This window comes from Malus sylvestris, chromosome 8, assembly GCF_916048215.2.
Source record: "Malus sylvestris chromosome 8, drMalSylv7.2, whole genome shotgun sequence".
Classification (NCBI taxonomy): domain Eukaryota; kingdom Viridiplantae; phylum Streptophyta; class Magnoliopsida; order Rosales; family Rosaceae; genus Malus; species Malus sylvestris.
The window spans coordinates 19194990-19219949 of record NC_062267.1 but is presented as its reverse complement, the minus strand read 5'-3'; the positions used below and the strand labels follow the sequence as shown (position 1 = coordinate 19219949).

Genomic DNA, 24960 nt, shown 5'->3' with positions numbered 1-24960 from the left:
TAAATGTAATGCTTTTATCCCTTGTACAACATGCATTAATACAAACTGTATAACATCATTTGGGCACACCACCTGAGAGAAGATTAAAGGGAAATTCCAACCAAATATATAAAGAGTCATTCAACTGACAAAACTCAGAATCCATGTATGTTTGCAAATCGAACAAAATGTAGAAAATATATATATAAAAAAAACAGATAGGAAGGGACTTGTGCACAATAATTAGAATTGAAGTATGCACATGGAATTTTTCTCACTTTTCCCTATAGATTATATTAGGAGTTTAGAACATCAAATTTGTGGGACCAAAAGATCAAGGGAACGTGTAATTTATTTGAACCCCAATGTTAAAGTTTTTAAATATAGTAGAAATTTATATTGTAAAAAAGTGCATATTTCCGAAGGTTGAGGGAGTGACATATGCCATGCTTTGTTTGCAGCGTTTCCTAGTTCAGCTGGTGGAGGGAGTGACATCTGTCATTCACACTCGTCGGGATATCGGTAGGGCATAAGCTTCCTTTGGACATCGGTGGCTCCATTGTTGCATATAAACGTTGGGTATTATAAAAATTTGAAAGGAAAGGGAACATAGTCCCACATTGACCAAGTCAAGATCCTACAAGCTCCTGATAAGTAATAGTGTAAATTAATAACTAAAAACAAAGTTATGCGTGCCAATTGGAATAATTAATTAATAATAGACGGGCCTTGGGAGATGAAAAAACCTATTAATTCTAAATTTTAAATTTCGTGCGAACTTTTGGAGCCGATGTGATTTGCACATGCGTAAAGGTTATGGGGTCATGGCCAAAGAAACGGTTATTGAAAGTCATAAACTAACGGATGCGATTATATCAACTCACACGCACCGCATTCCATCAGAACTCCAAAGTTAGGCGAGTTTGGGCGAGAGTAGTACTAAGATGGGAACTCCGAAGTTAAGCGAGTTTGGGCGAGAGTAGTACTAGGATGGGTGACCTCCTAGGAAGTCCTCGTGTTGCATCCCCCCCCCCCGGCGTACCTTTTTTTTTTTTTTGAAATTCGTTTCTGCGTTTTTCTAGCGGCTTATTTGTGGCACGTGTCGTTTATAACTGAGTCCCGTGCTTGGGAGATGAAAGAAAGGAACCATAAGGACTATTAATTCTATCTTTTTGAATTTCGAGGGATTGTCTTGATTAATGTTTCTTGGGAGATGAAAAAACCTATTAATTCTATATTTTAAATTTCGTGCGAATGTTTCAAGCCGATGTGATTTGCACATGCGTAAAGGTTAAGGGATCATGTCCAAAGAAATGGTTATTAAAAGTCATAAACTAACGGATGCGATCATACCAACTCACATGCACTGGATCCTATCAGAACTCCTAAGTTAAGCGAGTTTGGGCGAGAGTAGTATTAGGATGGGTGATCTCCTGGGAAGTCCTCGTGTTGCATCCCCCCCCCCACCTTTTTTTTATTTTTCGTAATTCTTTTCTGCATATTTCTAGCGGCTTATTTGTGGCGTTCGTCGTTTATAACCGAGTCCCGTACTTGTAAGATGAAAGAAATGAACAAGAAGGACTACTAATTCTATCTTTTTGAATTTCAAGGGATTGCCTTGATTAATGTTTCTTGGGAGATGAAAAAGCCTATTAATTCTATATTTTAAATTCCGTGCGAACTTTTGAAGCCAATGTGATTTGCACATGCGTAAAGGTTACGGGGTCATGGCAAAAGAAACGGTTATATAAAGTCATAAACTAACGGATGCGAGCATACCAACTCACATGCACCGGATCCCATTAGAACTCTGAAATTAACCGAGTTTGGTCAAGAGAAGTACTAGGATGGGTGACTTCCTGGGAAGTCCTCATGTTGCATCCCCCCGCCTTTTTTTTTTATTTTTCGTAATTCTTTTCTGCGTATTTCTAGCGGCTAATTTCTGGCGCGCGTCATTTAGAACTGAGTCCCGTGCTTAGGAGATAAAAGAAAGGAACGAGAAGGACTGTTAATTCTATCTTTTTGAATTTCGAGGGATCGTCTTGATTAATGTTTCTTGGGAGATGAAAAAATCTATTAATTCTATATTTTAAATTTTGTGCTAATGTTTCAAGCCGATGTGATTTGCACATGCGTAAAGGTTAAGGGGTCATGGCCAAAGAAACGGTTATTAAAAGTTATAAACTAACGGATGCGATCATACAAACTCACATGCACCAAATCCCATCAGAACTCTGAAGTTAAGCAAGTTTGGGCGAGAGAAGTATTAGGATGGCTGACCTCTCGAGAAGTCCTTGTGTTGCATCCCGCCCCCCACCATTTTTTTATTTTTCGTAATTCTTTTCTGCGTATTTCTAGTGGCTTATTTGTGGCGTGCGTCATTTATAACTGAGTCCCGTACTTGGGAGATGAAAGAAATGAACGAGAAGGACTATTAATTCTATCTTTTTGAATTTTGATGGATCGTCTTGATTAATGTTTCTTGGGAGATGAAAAAACCTATTAATTCTATATTTTAAATTTCGTGCGAATGTTTGGAGCCAATGTAATTTGCACATGCGTAAGGGTTACGGGGTAATGGCCAAAGAAACGGTTATATACAACCAAAAGTCATAGACTAACGGATTCGATCATACCAACTCATATGCACCGGATCCCATAAGAACTACGAAGTTAAGCGAGTTTGGGCGAAAGTAGTACTAGGATGGGTGACCTCTTGGGAAGTCCTCGTATTGCATCCCCCCGCCCTTTTTTTATTCTTCTTAATTCTTTTTTGCGTATTTCGAGCGGCTTATTTGTGGCGCGCGTCGTCTAGAACCGAGTCCCGTGCTTGGGAGATAAAAGAAAGGAACGAGAAGGACTATTAATTCTATCTTTTTGAATTTCAGGGGATCGTCTTGATAAATGTTTCTTGGGAGATGAAAAAAACTATTAATTCTATATTTTAAATTTTGTGCGAACGTTTGGAGCCGATGTGATTTACACATGTGCAAAGTTTATTGGGTCATGGCCAAAGAAACGGTTATATATAATTAAAAGTCATAGACTAACGGACGCGATCATGCCAACTCCGAAGTTTAGCGAGTTTGGGTGAGAGTAGTACTAGGATGGGTGAGCTTCTGGGAAGTCCTCGTGCTGCATCTCCCCGACCTTTTTTTTTTCTTCGTAATTCTTTTCTGCGTATTTCTAGCTGCTTATTTGTGGCGTGTGTTGTTTGTAACCGTGTCTCGTGCTTGGGGGATGAAATAAAGGAATGGGAAAGGCTATAAATTCTATCTTTCTGAATTTCAAGGGATCGTCTTGATTAGTAATTCTTAGGAGATGAAAGAAAGGAATGGGAAAGACTATTAATTCTATCTTTTTAAGTTGAGAGGGATCGTCTTGGTTAATAATTCTGGGGAGATGAAAGAAAGGAATGGGAAAGACTATCAATTCTATCTTTTTGAATTCCGAGGGATCGTCTTGATTAAAATTTATTGGGAGATGAAAGAAAGGAATGTGAAAGACTATCAATTCTATCTTTTTGAATTTCAAGGGATCGTCTTGATTAATAGTTTCGAGTTTCGTACAAACGTTTGGAGCCGATCTGATTTGCATATGCGTAAAGGTTACAAGGTCATGGCCAAAGAAACGGTTATATACAACTAAAAGTCGTAGACTAATGGATTCGATCATTCAAACTTACATGCACCGGATCCCATCAGAACTCCGAAGTTAAGCAAGTTTGGGCGAGAGTAGTACTAGGATGGGTGACCTCCTGGGAAGTCCTCGTGTTGCGTCCCCCCGCTTTTTTTTTATTCTTCGTAATTGTTTTCTGCGTATTCCTAAAGGCTTATATGTGGCACAAGTCGTTTATGACCGAGTCTCGTGCTTGGGAGATGAAAGAAAGGAATGGCAAAAGACTATCAATTCTATCTTTTTGAATTTCGATGGATCATCTTGATTAATGTTTCTTGGGAGATGAAAGAAATAGATGGGAAAGACTATTAATTGTATTTTTTAAATTTCGAGGGATGGTCTTGACTAATATTTTTCAATTTCGTGGGAATGTTTGGAGCCGATGTGATTTGCACATACGTAAAGGTTACAGGGCCATGTCCAAAGAAACGATTATATACAATTAAAAGTCATAGACTAACGGCTTCGATCATACCAACTCATATGCACCGGATCTCATCAGAACTCTGAAGTTAAGCGAGTTTGGGCGAGAGTAGTACTAGGATGGGTGACCTTTTGGGAAGTCATCGTGTTGCATCCCCCCCCCCCCACGACCTCTTTTTTATTCTTCTTAATTCTTTTCTATATATTTCGAGCGGCTTATTTGTGGCGCGCGTCATTTTTAACCTAGTCTAATGCTTGGGAGATGAAAGAAAGGAAGGGGAAAGGCAATTAATTCTATCTTTTTAAATTTCGAGAGATCATCCAAATTAATGTTTCTTGGGAGATGAAAGCAATAGACAAGAAAGACTATTACTTCAATTTTTAAAATTTCGAAGGATCGTATTGATTAATATTTTTGAATTTCGTGTGAACGTTTGGAGCCGATGTGATTTGCACATGCGTAAAGGTTGCGGGGTCATGGCCAAAGAAACGGTTATATACAATTAAAAGTCATAGACTAATGGATGCGATCATACCAACTCACATGCATCGGATCCTATCAGAACTCTAAAGTTAAGCGAGTCTGGGCAAGTGTTGTACTAGGATGGGTGACCTCCTGAGAAGTCCTCGTGTTGCATCCCCCCGCCTCTTTTTTATTTTTCATAATTCCTTTTTGCGTATTTCTAAAGGCTTATTTGTGGCGCAAGTCGTTTATGACCGAGTCTCGTGCTTGGGAGATGAAAGAAAGGAATGACAAAAGACTATCAATTCTATCTTTTTGAATTTTGAGGGATCGTCTTGATTAATGTTTCTTGGAAGATGAAAGAAATAGATGAGAAAGACTATTAATCGTATTTTTTCAATTTCGAGGGATGGTCTTGACTAATATTTTTGAATTTCGTGGGAATGTTTGGAGCCGATGTGATTTTCACATGCGTAAAGGTTACGGGATCATGGCCAAAGAAACGATTATATACAATTAAAAGTCATAGACTAACGGATTCGATCATACCAACTCACATGCACCGGATCCCATCAAAACTTCAAAGTTAAGCGAGTTTGGGCGAGAGTAGTACTAGGATGGGTGACCTTCTGAGAAGTCATCGTGTTGCATCCCCCCGCCTCTTTTTATTCTTCGTAATTCTTTTTTGCGTATTTCGAGTAGCTTATTTTTGGCGCGCGTCGTTTTTAACCTAGTCTAGTGCTTGGGAGATGAAAGAAAGGAATGGGAAAGGATATTAATTCTACCTTTTTAAATTTCGAGGGATTGTCCTAATTAATGTTTCTTGGGAGATGAAAGAAATAGACGAGAAAGACTATTACTTCAATTTTTTAAATTTCGAAGGATCGTATTGAATAATATTTTTGAATTTCGTGTGAACGTTTGGAGCCGATGTGATTTGCAAATGTGTAAATGTTGTGGGGTCATGGCCAAAGAAACGGTTATATACAATTAAAAGTCATAGACTAATGGATTCGATCGTACCAACTCACATGCATCGGATCCTATCAGAACTCTAAAGTTAAGCGAATTTGGGCAAGAGTAGTGCTAGGATGGGTGACCCTCTGGGAAGTCTTCATGTTGCATCCCCCCGCCTCTCTTTTATTCTTTGTAATTTTGTTCTACGTATTTCTAGCTTCTTATTTGTGGTGCGCGTCGTTTGTAACCGAGTCTCATTCTTGGGAGATGAAAGAAAGGAATGGGAAAGGCTATTAATTCTATCTTTTTGAATTTCGAGGGATCATCCTAATTAATGTTTCTTGGGAGATGAAAGAAATAGATTAGAAACACTATTAATTCTATCTTTTTAATTTCGAGGGATCGTCTTGATTAATATTTTTTAATTTCTTGTGAACGTTTGGAGCCAATGTGATTTGCACATACATAAAGGTTACGGGGTCATGGCCAAAGGAATAGTCATATACAATTAAAAGTCAAAGACTAACAGACGCAATCGTACCAACTCACCTGCATCGGATCCCATCAGAACTCCGAAGTTTAACGAGTTTGGGCAAGAGTAGTACTAAGATGGGTGACCTTCTGGGAAGTCCTCGTGTTGCATCCTCCCGGCCCTTTTTTTTTCTTCGTAATTCTTTTCTGCGTATTTCTAGCTGCTTATTTGTGGCGTGCGTTGTTTGTAACCGAGTCTCATGCTTGGGGGGTGAAACAAAGGAATGGGAAAGGCTATAAATTCTACCTTTCTAAATTTCAAGGGATTGTCTTGAATAGTAATTCTTGGAAGATGAAAGAAATGAATGGGAAAGACTATCAATTCTATCTTTTTAAGTTGAGAGGGATCATCTTAGTTAATATTTCTGGGGAGATGAAAGAAAGGAATGGGAAAGACTATCAATTCTATCTTTTTGAATTTCGAGGGATCGTCTTGATTAATATTTCTTGGGAGATGAAAGAAAGGAATGTGAAAGACTATCAATTTTATCTTTTTGAATTTCGGGGGATTGCCTTGATTAATATTTTTGAGTTTCGTGCAAACGTTTGGAGCCGATGTGATTTGCACATGCGTAAAGGTTATGGGGTTATGGCCAAAGAAACAGTTATATACAACAAAAAGTCGTAGACTAATGGATTTGATCATACCAACTCACATGCACCGGATCCCATCAAAACTCCGAAATTAAGCGAGTTTAGGCGAGAGTAGTACTAGGATGGGTGACCTCCTGGGATGTCCTCGTGTTGCATCCCCCGGCCTTTTTTTTAATCTTCGTAATTGTTTTCTGCGTATTTCTAAAGGCTTATTTGTGGCGCAAGTCGTTTATGCCCGAGTCTCGTGCTTGGGAGATGAAAGAAAGGAATGGCAAAAGACTATCAATTCTATCTTTTTGAATTTCGAGGCATCGTCTTGATTAATGTTTCTTGGGAGATAAAAGAAATAGATGAGAAAGACTATTAATCATATTTTTTTAAATTTCGAGGGATGGTCTTGACTAATATTTTTGAATTTCGTGGGATGTTTGGAGCCGATGTGATTTGCACATGCGTAAAGGTTAAGGGGTCATGGCCAAAGAAACAATTATATACAATTGAAAGTCATAGACTAACGAATTCGATCATACCAACTCACATGCACCGGATCCCATCAGAACTACGAAGCTAAGCGAGTTTGGGCGAGAGTAGTACTAGGATGGGTGACCTTATGGGAAGTCATGGTGTTGCATACCCCTGTCTTTTTTTTATTCTTCGTAATTCTTTTCTGCGTATTTCGAGCAGCTTATTTGTGTCGCGCGTCGTTTTTAACCTAGTCTAGTGCTTGAGAGATGAAAGAAAGGAATGGGAAAGCCTATTAATTATATCTTTTTAAATTTCGAGGGATCGTCTGAATTAATGTTTCTTGGTAGATAAAAGAAATAGACAAGAAAGACTATTACTTCAATTCTTAAAATTTCGAAGGATCGTATTAATTAATATTTTTGAATTTCGTGTGAACGTTTGGAGCCAATGTGATGTGCACATGCGTAAAGGTTGCGGGGACATGGCCAAAGAAACGGCTATATACAATTAAAAGTCATAGACTAATGGATGCGATCATACTAACTCACTTGCATCGGATCCTATCAGAACTCTAAAGTTAAGTGAGTCTGGGCGAGAGTTGTACTAGGATGGGTGACCTCCTGAGAAGTCCTCGTGTTGTATCCCCCTGCCTCTTTTTTATTTTTCGTAATTCTTTTTTGTGTATTTGTAAAGGTTTATTTGTGGCGCAATTCGTTTATGACCGAGTCTCGTGCTTGGGAGATGAAAGAAAGGAATGGGAAAGACTAGTAATTCTATCTTTTTGAATTTCAAGGGATCGCCTTGATTAATTTTTCTTGCGAGATGAAAGAAATAGATGAGAAAGACTATTAATTCTATTTTTTAAATTTCAAGGGATGGTCTTGACTAATATTTTTGAATTTCATGCGAATGTTTGGAGCCGATGTGATTTGCACATGCATAAAGGTTACGGGGTCATGGCCAAAGAAACGATTATATACAATTAAAAGTCATAGACTAAAGGATTCGATCATACCAACTCACATGCATCGGATCCCATCAGAATTCCGAAGTTAAGCAAGTTTGGGCGAGAGCAGTACTATGATGGGTGACCTCCTGGGAAGTCCTCGTGTTGCATCCTCCCGCTTTTTTTTTATTCTTCGTAATTCTTTTTTGCGTATTTCGAGTGGCTTATTTGTGGCACGCATCGTTTAGAACTGAGTCCCGTGCTTGGGAGGAGATAAAAGAAATGAACGAGAAGGACTATTCATTCTATCTTTTTGAATTTCACGGGATCGTCTTCATTAATGTTTCTTGGGAGATGAAAAAAACTATTAATTCTATATTTTAAATTTCATGTAAACGTTTGGAGCCGATGTGATTTACACATGCGTAAAGTCTACTGGGTCATGGCCAAGGAAACAGTTATATACAATTAAAAGTCATAGACTAACGGATGCGATCATACCAACTCACATGCACCGAATCTCATCAGAACTCCGAAGTTAAGCGAGTTTGGGTAAAAGTTGTACTAGGATGGGTAATCTCTTGGGAAGACCTCGTGTTGCGTTCCCTTGCCTCTTTTTTATTCTTCGTAATTCTTTTCTTAGTATTTCTAGCTGCTTATTTATGGCACACATTGTTTATAACCGAGTCTCCTGCTTGGGGGATGAAAGAAAGGAATAGGAAAGACTATTAATTCTATTTTTTTGAATTTTGAGGGATTATCTTGATTAATATTTTTGAATTTCGTACGAACGTTTGGAGCCGACGTGATTTGCACATGTGTAAAGGTTACAGGGTCATGGCCAAATAAACGGTTATATACAATTAAAAGTCACAGACTAACGAATACAATTATACCGACTCACATGCAACGGATCCCATAAGCACTCCGAAGTTAAGCGAGTTTTGGCAAGAGTTGTACTAGGATGGGTGACCTCCTAGGAAGTCCTCGTGTTGCATCCCCCCGCCTCTTTTTTATTTTTCGTAATTCTTTTTTGTGTATTTCTAAAGGCTTATTTGTGGCGCAAGCCGTTTATGACCGAGTCTCCTGCTTGGGAGATGAAAGTAAGGAATGGCAAAACACTATCAATTCTATCTTTTTGAATTTCAAGGGATCGTCATGATTGATGTTTCTTGGGAGATGAAAGAAATGGATGAGAATGACAATTAATTGTATTTTTTTTTATTTCGAGGGATGGTCTTGACTAATATTTTTCAATTTCGTGGGAATGTTTGGAGCCGATGTGATTTGCACATGCATAAAGGTTACAGGATCACGGCCAAAGAAACGATTATATACAATTAAAAGTCATAGACTAACGGATTCGATTATACCAACTCACATGCACCGGATCCCATCAAAACTTTGAAGTTAAGCGAGTTTGGGCGAGAGTAGTACTAGGATGGTTGACCTTCTGGGAAGTCATCGTGTTGCATCCCCCCACCTCTTTTTTATTCTTCGTAATTCTTTTCTGTGTATTTCGAGCAGCTTATTTGTGGCTTGTGTCGTTTTTAACCTAGTCTAGTGCTTGGGAGATGAAAGGAATGGGAAAGGCTATTAATTCTATCTTTTTGAATTTCGAGGGATCATCCTAATTAATGTTTCTTGGGAGATGAATGAAATAGACGAGAAAGACTATTACTTCAATTTTTAAAATTTCGAAGGATCTTATTTATTAATATTTTTGAATTTCGTGTGAACGTTTAGAGCCGATGTGATTTGCACATGCATAAAGGTTGCGGGGTCATGGCCAAAAAACGGTTATATACAATTAAAAGTCATAGACTAATGGATGCGATCATACCAACTCACATGCATCAGATCCTATCAGAACTCTAAAGTTAAGCGAATTTGGGCAAGAGTAGTGCTAGGATGGGTGACCTCCTTGGAAATCCTTGTGTTGCATCCCCCCGCCTCTCTTTTATTCTTCGTAATTATGTTATGCGTATTTCTAGCTTCTTATTTGTGGCGCGCGTCGTTTGAAACCGAGTCTCGTTCTTGGGAGATGAAAGAAAGGAATGGGAAAGGCTATTAATTCTATCTTTTTGAATTTCAAGGGATCGTCCTGATTAATGTTTCTTGGGAGATGAAAGAAATAGATTAGAAACACTATTAATTCTAGTTTTTTAATTTCGAGGGATCGTCTTGATTAATATTTATGAATTTCTTGTGAACGTTTGGAGCCAATGTGATTTGCACATGCATAAAAGGTTACGGGGTCATGGCCAAAGGAATAGTCATATACAATTAAAATTCAAAGACTAACGGACACGATCATACCAACTGACCTGCACCGAATCCCATCAGAACTCCGAAGTTTAGCGTACTAGGATGGGTGACCTTCTAGGAAGTCCTCGTGCTGCATCCCCCCGACCCTTTTTTTTTCTTCGTAATTTATTTGTGGAGCGCGTTGTTTGTAACCGAGTCTCGTGCTTGGGGGATAAAACAAAGGAATGGGAAAGGCTATAAATTCTATCTTCCTGAATTTTGAGGGATCGTCTTGATTAGTAATTCTTGGGAGATGAAAGAAAGGAATGCGAAAGACTATCAATTATATCTTTTTAAGTTGAGAGGGATCGTCTTGGTTAATATTTCTGGGGAGATGAAAGAAAGGAATGGGAAAGACTATCAATTCTAGCATTTTGAATTTCGAGGGATTGTCTTGCTTAATATTTCTTGGGAGATGAAAAAAAGGAATGTGAAAGACTATCAATTCTATCTTTTTGAATTTCGAGGGATCGTCTTGATTAATATTTTTTAGTTTTGTGCAAACATTTGGAGCCGATGTGATTTGCACATGCATAAAGGTTACGGGGTCATGGCCAAAGAAACGGTTATATACAACCAAAAGTCATAGACTGACGAATGCGGTCATACCAACTCACATGCATCGGATCCCATCAGAACTCTAGAGTTAAGTGAGTTTGGACGAGATTAGTACTAGGATGGGCGACCTCCTGGGAAGTCCTATTTCAAGCGGCTTATTTGTGGCGCGCGTTGTTTATAACCGAATCTCATGCTTGGGAGATGAAAGAAAGAAATGGGAAAAACTATTAATTCTATCTTTTTGAATTTCGAGGGATCGTCTTCATTAATATTTCTTGGGAGATGAAAGAAAGGAATGGGAAAGACTATCAATTCTATCTTTTTGAATTTCGAGGGATCGTCTCGATTAATATTTTTGAATTTCGTGCGAACGCTTAGAGCCGATGTGATTTGCACATGCATAAAGGTTACGGGGTCATGGCCAAAGAAACGGTTATATACAATTACAAGTCGTAGACTAATGGATGTGGTCATACCAACTCACATGGACCGGATCCCATTTGAACTCCAATGTTAAGCGAGTTTGGGTGGAGTGTAGTACTAGGATGGGTGACCTTTTGGGAAGTCCTCGTGTTGCATCTTCGAACGTCTTTTTTATTTTTCATAATTCTTTTTTTCGTTTTTTTAGCTGCTTATTTGTGCCGCACATTGTTTATAACCGAGTCTCGTGCTTAGGAGATGAAAGAAAAGAATTGGAAAGGCTATTAATTCTATTTTTTTCAATTTCGTGGGATTGTCTTGATTATTATTTTTGAATTTCTTGCAATCTTTTTAGGCGGGTGTTATTTGCACATGCATTAAGGTTACGGGGTCATTGGCCAAAGAAGTGGATGCGATCATATCAACTCACATGCCCCGGATCTTGTCGAAACTCCGAAATTAAGTGAGTTTGGGTGAGAGTAGTACTAGGATGGTTAACTTCCTGTTAAGTCCTCGTGTTGCATCTCCCTACCTCTGTTTTATTTTTCATAATTGCGTATTTTTAGTGACTTATTTGTGACGCACGTCGTTTATAACTGAATCTCGTGCTTGGCCGATGAAAGAAAAGAATGGGAAGGACTATTAATTCTTTTTTTTTTTAATTTCGTGGGATCGTCTTGATTAATATTTTTTAAATTTTGTGTGATCGTTTTGAGTCAGTGTGATTTGCACATGCATAAAGGTTACGGGGTCATTGTCAAAGAAATGGTTATATACAATTACAAGTCATACACTAAAAGATGCGATCAAAACAACTCACATGCACCATATCCCATCAAAACTCCGATGTTAAGCAAGTTTGGGTAAGAGTTATACTAGGATTTTTGACCTTTCGGGAAGTCCTCGTGTTGCATCCCCTACCTCTTTTTCTATTTTTCATAACTCCTTTTTGAGTATTTTTAGCAGCTTATTTGTGGTGCACATCGTTTATAACCAAGTGTCGTGCATTGGGAGATGAAAGAAAATAATGGGAAAGACTATTAATTCTATTTTTTGAATTTCTTGGGATTGTCTTGACTAATATTTTGTCATTTTGTGTGATCATTTTGAGCTGGGGATTTGCACATGCATAAAGGTTACGGCGTCATGGCCAAAGAAATGGTTATATAAAATTACAAGTCATAGACTAATGGATGCGATCTTACCAACTCATATGCACCAGATCCCATCAGAACTCCAAAGTTAACCGACTTTTGGTGGAGAATAGTTCTATGATAGGTGACCTCCTGAGAAGTCCTTGTGTTACATCCCCTAACCTCTTTTTTATTTTTCATAATTCTTTTTTTTGTATTTCTAGCATTTTATTTGTGGTTTGCGTCGTTTATAACCGAGTCTCATGCATGGGAGATGAAAGAAAAGAATGGGAAAGATTGTTGATTCAATTTTTTTATTTTTGTGGGATCGTATAGATTAATATTTTTGAATTTGTGTGATCATTTTGGGCCGTTGTGATTTGCACATGCATAAAGGTTACGCGGTCCTCTCCAAAGAAATGGTTATATAAAATTACAAGTCATAGACTAATGGATGCGATCATACCAACTCACATGCACCGGATCCCTTCAGAAGTTCGCAGTTAAGCGAGTTTGGGCAAGAGTGGGAAAGACTCTAAATTCCTATTTTTGAATTTCATGTGATCATTTTGATTAATATTTTTTACTTTCGCTTGATCATTTGGGGGCCAGTGTGATTTGCATGTGCCTAAGGTTGCATGGTCATGGTTCAAAGAAATGGTTATATGTAATTACAAGTCATAGACTAATGGATGCGACCATATCAACTCACATGCACCGGATCCCATCAGAACTCCGAAGTCAAGTAAGTTTGGGCGAGAGTAGTACTAGGATGGTTAACCTCCTCATAAGTGTTCTTGTTGCATCTTCCCACCTTCTTTTTTATTTTTCATAATTCTTTTTTGCGTATTTCTAGCGGTTTATTTGTGGTGCACGTCGTGGATAACCGAGTGTCATACTTAGGAGGTATTTCTAGCGGCTTATTTGTGGTGCGCGTCGTTTATAACCGAGTCTCGTGCATGGGAGATGAAAGAAAAGAATGGGAAAGACTATTAATTCTATTTTTTTTTTTCGTGGGATCGTCTAGATTAATATTTTTGAATTTTTGTGAGCATTTTGGGCCGCTGTTATTTGCACATGCATAAAGGTTACGGAGTCCTAGCCAAAAAAATGGTTATATACAATTACAAGTCCTAGACTAACGGATGCGATCATACCAACTCACATGCACCAGATCCTTTCAGAAGTCCGAAGTTAAGCGTGTTTGGGCGAGAGTAGTACTAGGATGGGTGATCTCCTTGGTAGTCTTCGTGTTGCATCCTCCCACCTCTTTTTTACTTTTCATAATTTTTTTTTTCGCTTATTTCTAGCAGCTTATTTGTTGCGTGCATCGTTTATAACTGAGTCTCGTACTTGAGAGATGAAAGAAAAGAATGGGAAAGACTATAAATTCCTATTTTGGAATTTGATGCGATCATCTTGATTAATATTTTTTAATGTTGCGTGATCGTTTGGGGGCCTATGTGATTTGCATGTGCCTAATGTTGCAGGGTCGTGGTTCAAAGAAATGGTTATATACAATTACAAGTCATGGACTAACAGAAGAGATCATACCAGCTCATATGCCCCAGATCCCATTAGAACTTCAAAGTTAAGTTAGTTTGGGCGAGAGTAGTACTAGGATGGCTAACCTCTTGGGAAGTCCTCATGTTGCATCGTGTTGCATTCCCACCGCCTCTTTTTAATTTTTCATAATTCTTTTGTGTGTCTTTCTAGTGTCTTATTTATGGCACGCGTCATTTATAACCAAGTATCGTGCTTAGGATATGAAAGAAAAGAATGGAAAAGACTCTGATTTCCTATTTTTGAATTTTGTGTGATTGTTTTGATTAATATTTTTGAATTTTGCATGGTCGTTTGGGGGCCGATGTGATTTATGCATGCATAAGGTCGCAGAGTCATGGTTCATAGCAATGGTTATACACAATTACAAGTCATAGACTAACAGATGCGATCATACCAACTTACTTGCTTGTGTTGCCTTCTGGGAAGTGCTCGTGTTGGCTCCCCTACCTCTTTTTTATTTTTCATGATTCTTTTTTGCATATTTCTAGCGGCTTATTTGTGATGCAAGCCGTTTATAATTGAGTCTCATGCTTGGGAGATGAAAGAAGAGAATGGGAAAAACCACTAATTCCTATTTTTGAATTTCGTGTGATCATTTTGATTAATATTTTTTTAATTTCGCGTGATCGTTTGGAGGCTGGTGTGATTTGCACATGCATAAGGTTACGGGGTCATGGTTAAAAGAAATGGTTATATATTATTACAGGTCATAGACTAACGGATGCGATCATACCAACTCACTTCCACCGGATCCCATCAGAACTCTGAAGTTAAGCATGTTTGGGAGAGAGAGTACTACTAGGATGGGTGACCTTCTGGGAAGTCTTCATGTTGCATCCTCCCACCTTTTTTTTTTTATTTTTCATAATTATTTTTTGCGTATATTTAGCAGCTTATTTGTGATGCGTGTCGTTTATGACTGAGTCTCGTGCTTGGGAGATAAAAGAAAAGAATGAGAAAAGTATTAATTCCTATTTTTTAATTTCGTGTGATTGTTTTGATTAATATTTTTGAATTTCGTTTGATCGTTTAGGGGCCGGTGTGATTTGCACATGCATAAGGTTACATGGCCATGGTTAAAAGAAATGGTTATATACATTTACATTTACAAGTCGTAGACTAACAGATGAAATCATACCAACTTATATGCATCGGATCCCAACAGAACTTCAAAGTTAATTGAGTTTGGGCGAGAGTAGTACTATGATGGGTGACTTCCTAGGAAGTCCTTGTGTTGCATTCCCCCACATCTTTTTTATTTTTTATTTTTCATAATCATTTTTTGCATATTTTTAGCAGCTTATTTGTGATGCCTATCATTTTAAACCATTTTTTTAGTATTTTTAGCGGCTTATTTGTGACGTGTGTCGTTTATAACTGAGTCTCGTTCTTGGGAGACAAAAGAAAAGAATGGGAAAGACTATTAATTCCTATTTTTAAATTTCATGTGATCATTTTGATTAGTATTTTTGAATTTGGCGTGATTTATAACCGAGTCTCATGCTTGGGAGATGAAATGAAAGAATGGAAAGACTATTTATTCCTATTTTTGAATTTTGTGTGATCGTTTTGATTAATATTTTTTATTTTCACCAGATCGTTTGGGGGCTGGTGTGATTTGCACATGCACAAGGTTACAAGGTCATGGTTAAAGGAAATGGTTATATACAATTATAACTCACAAACTAACTGTTGCAAAGTTAATCAAGTTTGGGCGAGAGTAGTTCTAGGATGGGTGACCTCTTGGGAAGTCATCGTGTTTCATTCTACCCACCTCTTTTTAATTAATCATCCGCATGTAGAAGTAGGACAGAGAAAGGCCGAGCAAAGTTTTGGATGGCTTGGGCAAAATTGCTAGTGTACTAGAGAATATGGTGGAGGGTCATGATTCTAAAATGCACCAGATGGCTGATGGGTTGAAGGAGCAGGGCGAAAATGATGACCATAAGTTTGAGGGACAAGAGCTCAAAGAGATGGGGTTTTCAATTAGAGATCGGATTACCTTACCCTGTTTACGGATCTGGCAAAAGTGTGTGTGTTCGAGAACACTAGATGAAAGTGAAGATAGGTTCGAGTATGTGAGGACACTCCATGGAGATCGATCGTAGAGCTCATGACTTTTTTTTTATTGTAGAGCTCATGACTTAGATGTAGTTGCTTTTTATATTCTCTAGTTGAATTTTAAGAATTAACATTTGGATTTTGTTCTATTTTCTAGTTGGATTTTTAAGAATTTAACTTTGTTATGGAATTTTAATTTGGACTTTGTTATATTCCAAAAATCGTACTTTTTGGATGATTATATAGATGTATCTTCACATGATTTTCTTATTATCAAAGTTGTGGTTGTTTTATTTGCTTTGATTAATTATACGTGATATTGAATAAATGAAAATTAAAAAAAAGTTAAGTCCAATTTAGTCATGTACCAAATAGTCGACTGGATTTAAGTCCAATCCATGTTTCACCAAATAATGGAGTGGGATTCAAAGCCTAATCAATCCATGTCAATCCAATCTTATTCTAAGGCTCAATCTCATCCAGCCCACCAAACGGACCCTCACGGGAGGCAAATCGGCCCGGATGGAAGGGCAAGCAAACTCAATCTGCTCCCCTCCATTGTCATCCCTAATTATACAAGTCGAGTTTTCTAAGATGAACCGTTCATGTAAAATTCAATTTGGATTTATCCCAATCTTCTTTCCTTTTTTTCTCAGATCATGCATGGAATATGCCTATATTCTAAATTCCAGATTTTAACATACGCAGCTGAAGAACAAATATAATATCTGATTCCTCAGTGTAAAAGATAGTAGCAAGACTAACAAACAGGAGAGGTTCAAAATACTAACAAAGTCTACTTCCATTAAAAAATAAAAATTAAAAATTAACAAGTATATACATTGTGTAGTTTACATGCACACCGGCACACGTACGTACGTACGTTAAAACTACTTTCTTACTGGAGTTGGAGGGAGCGTGATGTTATTTATGCCAAAAGTGCTGCCTCTTGATCTGCTCGAAAAAGATGAAGTAGTTGATGCCTTCTTACTCTTAGAAATGGTGGCCTTCGGAAGTGTGTACGATCTGTAAGAACCCAAGCCACCGCCATAGCTCTTGCTTCCTTTTAGTGCCTTTCTTTGATTATATGGAGACTTTTTCTTTGCAAGATCTTCAATGCTCTTTACCTTTGATAAACGTGTAAAGGATTGGCACTTGCCTTCAAAATACTTTGAAAGTCCTCTCCTGTACATGTATAATAAGAAATTTAGCAGAAAGTTAACAAAACCTTTTGAAAGAGGATATTCTAAACTATTCAGATATGGGAGGAGAGATTTAAATTTGGATTTCAGAGAGCGATTATACTATCCTAACCAGCTGATCTAATCTATATTCTGCCTACTTAATCAAATGTTTCATTCTTTCATGCATTGTGTGGAAAATGGAAGATTTTGGTACTAATTAAATTAGATGTTTCTTTTCTTTTTTCATAACGCAATATAAACTTATGGAAATTTGGAAATATATACTAATATACCCGAATGCTAAAACTATCGAACATCCAAAACAATGCAAAAACTATCCAACATCCAAAACCTAAAACTAAATATCGTGCGTGGTTATAAATTAATGGAAAAGAAATTAGAAATATAGTCATGATGAGAATTGAGATGGGCTTTCTTTTTCTCTGTTCTTACTTGATGGGTAGCTGAGCCATGAGATCTGACAAGTCGAGCAACGATCCATGAGAATGAAAGGAAGAAGAACATGATGATGATGTTGATGGTGAAGATGCATCATCTACTAAGTCCGATGAAGATGTCGATGATCTATTCGAAATCGACGTCGAGGATGTTGTGTCGTACATATCATCATGATCATCATGATCATCATGATTTCCTTCCATGATCACCCAGCTATCTTCCCTTTTTGTGTAGTTGTCATAATTTGTGATCGAGCTTCCACCCAGAAGCATTTGTTCGTCACTACCTGCACCCACAGATTTTGAGGAAGAAAAAGAGGAGGACAAGAAGAAGAGCAAAAGAAACTTACGGATAATAATTTCGAAGAAGTTTCGTGTAAATGTAATTAAGCTAATTGGCACATTCTTTTGGGGAAGATATACATACAAAGGAAAATATAACATATGTACATAAAGAGTTATGTGGATTAGATTGCTTGCTTCCTATAAATGTGTATAACTATGACAGGCGATTACACGGAAATTCTATGATTTTTAGGTAAAGAAGCAACACATGCACTGGCTTTTAATCTAAAATCTTGGAAAGGATGGTATTTCAGACTTGTTGTAAATAATGTATTTTCGTATAATAAAGTTTATAATCAGAATTGCACAATATCTTAGTCTTCATTTGAAAATTATCTCTACAAAGAGTCATTCTAATCAATCATTGTTTATGCATCCAAATATAAAACAAATCGATAGTACGAATATCAAGTAACATATTCATGAACCGTCCATTTATTTGAAACATTTGAATGACCAATTAATCTCTTATTTAAATTTTGTGAATAAATGTTAAATGAAGATGAAAAAATTAAACTATTTTGATCGTAAAATTTATACCATAAAATACATTATTGGTAAAGAGTGGGACATGAATTCAAGTATTATTAAAAAAATAAACTAAAGATGCAATTGACAATTTTTCTTACATTTTAAATTATGGGTGCAATTATGGACCACAGCTAATCTAGACAACATGCAAGAATCCATGCACTCGACTGTCTCCCAATTCTTTTTTTTTTAAATAAAATTTAAAAACTTGGTTTTTGAAATTATACCTAGGTTGTTTCCTTTTCATACATTGCCTTATCATAAGATTCTTCATTATCTTCTCATACATGGTTCGAAATATTGACTTATAACTATGGTACGAACAAAAGAGGATAAGTTCTATATCCTTTAAGCCACCCATCCATCCACCCACCCACCCACGTAACTGAGTCACCATTAATTGGACAATAGTGTCTAATTTAATAATGCAATTTTCAATGATTGTAACTTCTAATAGTGGGTCAAAAATGAAGGTCGTTCTAGATGTACCAACATTAGGACACATTGTTTGGATAGGTATGGACTTACTCCAACATATTCCCTAAACCTACTTCTTTATTAAGAGAAAAAAAAATTATATAAAATGGTTAAAAAAATTATAAATTTGGAGGACTTAAATACTCATTTCTGTTGCAGTTCTAATTAGGTTTAAAATGTAATTACGTAAATCCTAGAAAATCCTTATAGGATTCAATCATATCTTTTAGGTAGTATCATGTTTAAGTTGTAATACCTATTGAATAAAGAATTTACCTGCTAATACTATAAATAGAGGCAAAATGGGGTGAGATAATATAACATTAGAATGACACCAAATTCTCTCTCCCTCTTATTTGCCAAACTCCTCTCTCTCCCGCTTTATAATTTTTTAGTTAAATAGGCCTACAACACATTATCAGCACGATCTTATCTGATACTAAGGAACTGAAGGTTCATGGAGGAGGTTCTTGTACACATTTAAAGGCTCGGTTTAGTTTTCTGCTAATCAAGTTCTCCTAAAACACAAATGTGATATTTCATACACCCTGTTGCGTGAAAATATTCCCCATCATTCATGAAGCCCCAGTCTACTATTTTTTTTTTTTTACAATTATATATTGTATATATCTGCAATATATATGTTCATGCATACGCAATTGATATTTTCTATATAGATTTTTGTGAGTAAAAAAGCTGAAAGAAAATAAAAGCATGAATTTTTGGGTTCTAAAAACCCTAAAACCCAAAAAAAAAAAAAGAAAAGAATCACGTCGAGCCGTGCCTTGTTGGCATGTAGCCAAGCAAACTTTAAAATTTGCAAAATCATGAAATAATTCAACAAATTAACTGATGCAGATCGGAAAAAAAAAAGCAAATGGGTTCGTCTAAATGCCATAATCGGACTCCAATATCGCATGCCCAGTGCCCACATTCAAATTCATAGTCAAGTCCACAATAGATCTAGAAAATTCCAAAACATATTCAGAGAAAAATACAAACTTTTCCACCTTAAATTACATAAATTTCAAATGGGTAACCATAAAATTAAAAACCCATAAACTGAAAAATAAATAAAACCCACAACCTTTGTTGCAACGATATCGCAATGATCGTCGCAAGCTCTTACAATTCCTCTTTTCGTCGGGTCTCAAAAGGGGCGAGGGAAAATCATTGTTTGGAAGAAAGAATCCGCGAGGAGGACAAGAGAAGACTGGAGAGAGAGTGATTTGGAGGAAGAGAGGAAGGAGAGGGAGAAAGAGAGAGAGACTGAGGAAGCAGCGGCGGGGAGAGAGAGCGAGTGTTTGAGAGAGTGGGACACTGAGACGGCTAGGGTTTTAAGCTTAACAAATTTTATAAAGCATTCAATATCAGAAACCTATAAATAACATACTGGTACAATTATAACAACACAAAGCCTACAGTCAAGTTGGCTTGCAGCACCTAAGGGTTTTTATGCTTAAGAAATTTTATAAAGCATTCAATATAAGAAACCTATAAATAACATACTGGTACAATTATAACAACACAAAGACCACAGTCAAGTTGGCTTGCAGCACCTAAGGGTTTTTAAGCTTAAGAAATTTTATAAAGCATTCAATATAAGAAACCTATAAATAACATACTGGTCAATTATAACAACACAAAGACTACAGTCAAGTTGGCTTGCAGCATCTAAACCCAACCTGCAGGTCAGGGGTTCAAACCCTTACGCTAACTTGTTTTTTAGTATTTATATATATATATATATATTTTTTTTTTTCGGTTCGGTTCGGTCCGGTTCGATTTTTTTCGACCTCGGTTCGGTTTAGTTTTCGATTTTTTTCGGTTTTCAATTATTTGAACCCACCCCTAATCATGGCAGTATCCCTCTAGCTTTCCTGAGCGCGTGCCACAGAGCATGCTTGATGCTTGGGTCCCTCTCTGATTAGCCTGAAGCCCTCGGCCCACGTTCCATTAGCAAGCCTGCAGCTTTTCGCGAGCCCACTTATAGCCTTCTGTGATATTGGGCGTTTGTTTTTCCTCGGCCCATGACTAAGCAAGCCGCAGGCTTGCTTTGCAAAATATTAGTAACCTGCACTGAGCCCACAATGCCTAGCCTTTGCTCCAGGCCGTGCCTTGACAACAGCCTACAATCCTTTTTTTTTTTTTTTTTTTTTTTTTACCAAAGCCTAACGTTGTTGGCCCTCGTTGCTTCTTAACCGCACGCAATTATTTTGGGGTGTCTTCAGCTAAAGCCTTATCAGGTCATATTTTCTTAATTGCATGGCCCGAAGCCTACCAAAGCTAATATTATTATTTTTTCTTTCACGATCGATTCTATATGGTCTCGATTTATTGAATATTAATTTAAGTGACCAACAATTCATTAATTCAACAAAAGTCTAAAATTATTGGCCCGCATTCCACTTTTTGGAATTACGATTCAATATTTTAGGCTTATTATATTAACACCCTACAAATTGTTGAATAAACCACATATACTTAATACACCCCACATTTGCTTTTTCATTTAAAATTTATCTTAATACACCCAACTTACTTCCCTGTAATCCCACACCCCACATTCTCAATATACACCTTATATTTTCTACATACACCCCACATTTCTCAAATCTTTTAACATTCATTTTTAATTTTCAGGGACTGAATCTAAACATTTGAATGTTTAGTTTGCCGAATGATTTCAAATCATCTGAACGTTTAGTTTGCCAAATGATTTGAAAAATGTTTAGATTCATTTGAACTTTTTCAATAATGGAGAGAAAAAAGGTAAGAGTTTTATGGGATTGGTGCAATGGTAATGTTCTGGATGGTTTGTCTGGAAAGAAATACCAAGATGTTTAAGCATAAATTTGGAGACTGAATTAAAAAATAAAGGATAAGTATTGGGAATTGTTTTGGGTTCGGTTTCTAATGACTTAAAGAATGCCCTTTCTTGTTGAATGTGAACATTTTCTTTGATTTCTCTTGACTAGAGGGTTATGTGTCTTTTAATTGCATTTTGTATTCTTTGACACATCTTTGAGGTCTTTGAGGTAGAATACTGGTTCAAAGTGTCTCTACTCATTCATACTATTTGTTTTGGCAAGCATTAGAAAAAGTGTAACCTTTTGGAAGCTTCAAATTTCTGCCTCAAGTCAGCAATCTCAGCCTCAGCAGCAGCTAGCCTTTGTTGAGAAATTGCCTCAGCTTCATTTGTTGTCTTAACTGGTAATTCCAAGTTTGCGTTCATCAAGAGAGGACTTCAAACTTTGAACACGAGCCCATGCCCTGCATTCTAAATCTCTAGATTCCAAGACATCCCTGTGAATAGAAAAGAACCACATGCTAAGAACATATTACATTTGCACAACGAAACCAACACATGACAAGAAAACCAACTATTTTTGTATAATCACATTAATTTACGGAACACAATTAATATAGTTGAGTTATAACACAACTGAATGCAAGTGAACTAGAACATGAGATCTCAAAAATTTAGTTGTAAATAACTAAGTAAAACCCCTGCTGCACACTTTACAAAATTTGTATTGATTTAGTTAATAAAACAGAAACGATTTAATACCAGAAAATAGAAGCACATGTTGAAAAGCCTTTGATACACTGAGAAGATGGTTCAAGTGTCATTCTTTGCACAATATGCAAAATTGAAGTTATGAATAACTAAATAACCAAAAACCAATAAATGTGCCTCACCTTGAATCAATCAACTCATTTCTATACATTTCCAAGATCAGATTTAACTCTAGTCACTTTCCTTTAAATCTTGGACCTACACCAAATAAATGAGGGAAATGAAAAATTGATCTAAACAAATTACATGAGAGTGAAAAAGTACAAAGCAAATTTATAATTTGAGAGCCACAAATATTTAATACTATATGAACAGATGCAACTCAATTTCATGCGTGTGGCTGTCTAACATTCAATTGAAATAGATTCCTATAGTTGCTACTTTTTTTCTCAAGGGTGGCCACAGAAAATGTTGCCTTTCTTAATTGCTAAATTTTTCTCTTTGGGATGACAAGACGGGATTTCACAGACATATGCTGCCATTCATATATTCAGGAACCAAGTCTCCATCTTTCTAATGCAAAAAACATAAAAGAAACAACAAATTTGATGGGGATTGGCACCAAATGATTCCATTAGACTTTCAAAATTACCTTCTCTCAATCCATGTGGAAGATACATCGATTTCGTGTTCCACTTGTCAAAAATATTTTTTCTCAATAAACATGTTTGTAGTTTCATTGGTTAGGATTTCGTTCAACAATAGAGGGTGAGAGGGGTTTTGATAGTTGAAGAAGAGAAATAATACGCTAAAAGTGATATGGGATGTATTTAGATATTTTTTATTTTTTTAACCTAAGAAGGACAAAATTGTCATTGCGTAGTGAGGTAAATAAGTGATTTAATATAAAATTTTAATGTGGAGTGCATTCAACATTTTGTGAGATACTAATATAAAAAGCCATATTTTATTTGTTTTCTTTGAACCATTGACCTCTTTTTGTAGTCCCAAAGCTACTCACACTTGGGTTCCTGAAGCAGCTACAAATTCACCACATTTAAATTGGATATTGTATTCTGAGTTCTTGCTGGTACCCCTTTTTATGAACCCGAAGTTCATAATAAACTTGAACCTATAGTTTCGAACTTTGTGACTTTGAAAACGCGAATTTTCAATCAAAACATATACTATGAAACCTGAATTTTTGCATGATAAATTAAACCAATACATGTCTATAGAATCTCGAATGCTCTAATTGTATGTTTATCAATCTTTGATTTTCCATAAGACTAACCATGATCTTGTTCCCTCCATTGCCGTGACATGTTGAACTTGAATAAACTCGACTGTACCACTTTGGAAGTATTCGAAGAAACTCCTTGAAGTGGGTTCAAGACATGAAGCTCCATCTCACTACCAAAAGTCTTAGACCCACCATTGAAAAGGCTACAAACGTTCCGGTAGGCAAATCTGACAAAGTCACTGTCATGATGTTCATCCGAAGACATATGCACAATGCCCTGCAAACTGAGTACCTTGTTGAAGAGAATCCCAACACTCTTTAACTCACTCTGGCAAGCACTTCAATCACTGGAAATATATTGTTGCCTAAATCAAGACATGACTGACAGCAATTACGCTTCCAAGACTTTGAGTCTGTAAATGAATACAACTCTGAAGCTTGTTGAATCTAATTGCTGCTCAAGTTCTATAGATAAGACTTCACTGAACATGATCTTGTTAACCACTTTAGCAACCTAAAAGATTACTAAAGTTTCTAAGCTTTAACCTTGCAAGTGCACAAAGATGTTAATAGTATAGTAAGCAAGCAAGGGTCAATCCCATTGAAGATTGTTTATTACTTTGCAACTCAACACACAAACACACATTTAAAAAGATTTGATTTGGTTTTGAATTGGTACTAAATAGAAAATTTAATAATAAAATCAACGAAATTAAGAATGGATTTTAAAATCAGATATGAGTCAAGTTAGAGCATGTAATCCACGACTAAACATTCATCAACCAACATTATAATACCAACCTACAATTCCAAGCAATTGGAATGAAGACATTCAAAACACATCCATGGCATGAAGATTATGTTATTGATTCTCTCTAAGATATGTAAAGTGCATGTTGTTTACCTCATTACAAGTATTCTATCAAGCAACCTAGCATGACGTTTACTCAAGTTAACGAAATAGAATCCATTAAGTTCAAAGAGAATATGAATATCACAAGAACCTTAGAATATGTCGTATATTACTAAGAATTCAAGATGTTACTTCACTTTATTACTTCATAATCAATTACTGCCAAAGAAAATATGATAGATATGTTGATCATCATATAATCACAACA

General features: G+C 36.6%; 1 protein-coding gene, 10 non-coding genes and 18 pseudogenes across 12 annotated transcripts; 28 read left to right on the top strand and 1 right to left on the bottom strand.

Annotated features, from left to right (window-relative positions):
• The first annotated feature begins 841 nt into the window (after nt 1-841).
• Nucleotides 842-1006, top strand: LOC126633604 (5S ribosomal RNA; annotated as a pseudogene).
• Nucleotides 1007-1318: 312 nt separating this feature from the next.
• On the top strand, nt 1319-1437 carry LOC126633600 (5S ribosomal RNA). Its single transcript, XR_007627104.1, has one exon. It is a non-coding gene; the product is annotated as a 5S ribosomal RNA (ribosomal RNA).
• A 307-nt stretch (nt 1438-1744) lies between these two features.
• Nucleotides 1745-1863, top strand: LOC126633605 (5S ribosomal RNA; annotated as a pseudogene).
• Nucleotides 1864-2168: 305 nt separating this feature from the next.
• Nucleotides 2169-2287, top strand: LOC126633603 (5S ribosomal RNA; annotated as a pseudogene).
• Nucleotides 2288-2601: 314 nt separating this feature from the next.
• LOC126633660 (5S ribosomal RNA) lies at nt 2602-2720 on the top strand. The gene has a single exon (XR_007627136.1). It is a non-coding gene; the product is annotated as a 5S ribosomal RNA (ribosomal RNA).
• Nucleotides 2721-3642: 922 nt separating this feature from the next.
• On the top strand, nt 3643-3761 carry LOC126633612 (5S ribosomal RNA). Its single transcript, XR_007627106.1, has one exon. It is a non-coding gene; the product is annotated as a 5S ribosomal RNA (ribosomal RNA).
• Nucleotides 3762-4118: 357 nt separating this feature from the next.
• Nucleotides 4119-4237, top strand: LOC126633590 (5S ribosomal RNA). Its single transcript, XR_007627096.1, has one exon. It is a non-coding gene; the product is annotated as a 5S ribosomal RNA (ribosomal RNA).
• A 365-nt stretch (nt 4238-4602) lies between these two features.
• Nucleotides 4603-4721, top strand: LOC126633592 (5S ribosomal RNA). The gene has a single exon (XR_007627098.1). It is a non-coding gene; the product is annotated as a 5S ribosomal RNA (ribosomal RNA).
• A 357-nt stretch (nt 4722-5078) lies between these two features.
• LOC126633595 (5S ribosomal RNA) lies at nt 5079-5197 on the top strand. The gene has a single exon (XR_007627102.1). It is a non-coding gene; the product is annotated as a 5S ribosomal RNA (ribosomal RNA).
• Nucleotides 5198-5552: 355 nt separating this feature from the next.
• On the top strand, nt 5553-5671 carry LOC126633658 (5S ribosomal RNA; annotated as a pseudogene).
• A 356-nt stretch (nt 5672-6027) lies between these two features.
• LOC126633597 (5S ribosomal RNA) lies at nt 6028-6146 on the top strand (annotated as a pseudogene).
• A 519-nt stretch (nt 6147-6665) lies between these two features.
• LOC126633596 (5S ribosomal RNA) lies at nt 6666-6784 on the top strand (annotated as a pseudogene).
• A 357-nt stretch (nt 6785-7141) lies between these two features.
• Nucleotides 7142-7260, top strand: LOC126633594 (5S ribosomal RNA). Its single transcript, XR_007627101.1, has one exon. It is a non-coding gene; the product is annotated as a 5S ribosomal RNA (ribosomal RNA).
• Nucleotides 7261-7616: 356 nt separating this feature from the next.
• Nucleotides 7617-7735, top strand: LOC126633591 (5S ribosomal RNA). The gene has a single exon (XR_007627097.1). It is a non-coding gene; the product is annotated as a 5S ribosomal RNA (ribosomal RNA).
• Nucleotides 7736-8091: 356 nt separating this feature from the next.
• Nucleotides 8092-8210, top strand: LOC126633661 (5S ribosomal RNA). The gene has a single exon (XR_007627137.1). It is a non-coding gene; the product is annotated as a 5S ribosomal RNA (ribosomal RNA).
• Nucleotides 8211-8523: 313 nt separating this feature from the next.
• Nucleotides 8524-8642, top strand: LOC126633598 (5S ribosomal RNA; annotated as a pseudogene).
• A 276-nt stretch (nt 8643-8918) lies between these two features.
• LOC126633615 (5S ribosomal RNA) lies at nt 8919-9037 on the top strand (annotated as a pseudogene).
• Nucleotides 9038-9395: 358 nt separating this feature from the next.
• On the top strand, nt 9396-9514 carry LOC126633602 (5S ribosomal RNA; annotated as a pseudogene).
• A 351-nt stretch (nt 9515-9865) lies between these two features.
• On the top strand, nt 9866-9984 carry LOC126633593 (5S ribosomal RNA). The gene has a single exon (XR_007627099.1). It is a non-coding gene; the product is annotated as a 5S ribosomal RNA (ribosomal RNA).
• A 954-nt stretch (nt 9985-10938) lies between these two features.
• On the top strand, nt 10939-11061 carry LOC126633626 (5S ribosomal RNA; annotated as a pseudogene).
• A 302-nt stretch (nt 11062-11363) lies between these two features.
• On the top strand, nt 11364-11483 carry LOC126633607 (5S ribosomal RNA; annotated as a pseudogene).
• Nucleotides 11484-11729: 246 nt separating this feature from the next.
• LOC126633650 (5S ribosomal RNA) lies at nt 11730-11848 on the top strand (annotated as a pseudogene).
• Nucleotides 11849-12512: 664 nt separating this feature from the next.
• Nucleotides 12513-12632, top strand: LOC126633659 (5S ribosomal RNA; annotated as a pseudogene).
• Nucleotides 12633-13144: 512 nt separating this feature from the next.
• Nucleotides 13145-13263, top strand: LOC126633611 (5S ribosomal RNA; annotated as a pseudogene).
• A 334-nt stretch (nt 13264-13597) lies between these two features.
• Nucleotides 13598-13716, top strand: LOC126633606 (5S ribosomal RNA; annotated as a pseudogene).
• Nucleotides 13717-13994: 278 nt separating this feature from the next.
• On the top strand, nt 13995-14113 carry LOC126633638 (5S ribosomal RNA; annotated as a pseudogene).
• Nucleotides 14114-14739: 626 nt separating this feature from the next.
• On the top strand, nt 14740-14860 carry LOC126633609 (5S ribosomal RNA; annotated as a pseudogene).
• A 284-nt stretch (nt 14861-15144) lies between these two features.
• Nucleotides 15145-15263, top strand: LOC126633608 (5S ribosomal RNA; annotated as a pseudogene).
• Nucleotides 15264-16865: 1602 nt separating this feature from the next.
• LOC126631209 (protein OXIDATIVE STRESS 3-like) lies at nt 16866-18242 on the bottom strand. 2 transcript variants are annotated; one of them, XM_050301382.1, is made up of 3 exons: nt 18074-18242; nt 17719-18010; nt 16866-17266 (listed from the first exon to the last, which is right to left on the bottom strand). In XM_050301382.1, the coding sequence occupies exons 1-3, from the start codon at nt 18165-18167 to the stop codon at nt 16972-16974; spliced, it is 681 nt and encodes a 226-aa protein (XP_050157339.1). In that variant the 5' UTR covers nt 18168-18242; the 3' UTR covers nt 16866-16971. The 2 variants fall into 2 exon arrangements, with proteins under 2 accessions (XP_050157339.1, XP_050157338.1); XM_050301381.1 differs by having other exon boundaries at nt 17719-18233.
• Nucleotides 18243-24960: the final 6718 nt, after the last annotated feature.

What these genes read in the sequence shown, in the direction of transcription:
- LOC126631209 (XM_050301381.1), bottom strand. Translation starts at nt 18,167, where the DNA reads ATGTTATATTTTCCTTTGTATGTATATCTTCCCCAAAAGAATGTGCCA. An exon ending in ATGGCTCAGCTACCCATCAA is followed by an intron (nt 17,267 to 17,718) that starts GTAAGAACAGAG and finishes ATACATGTACAG; the next exon opens with GAGAGGACTTTCAAAGTATT.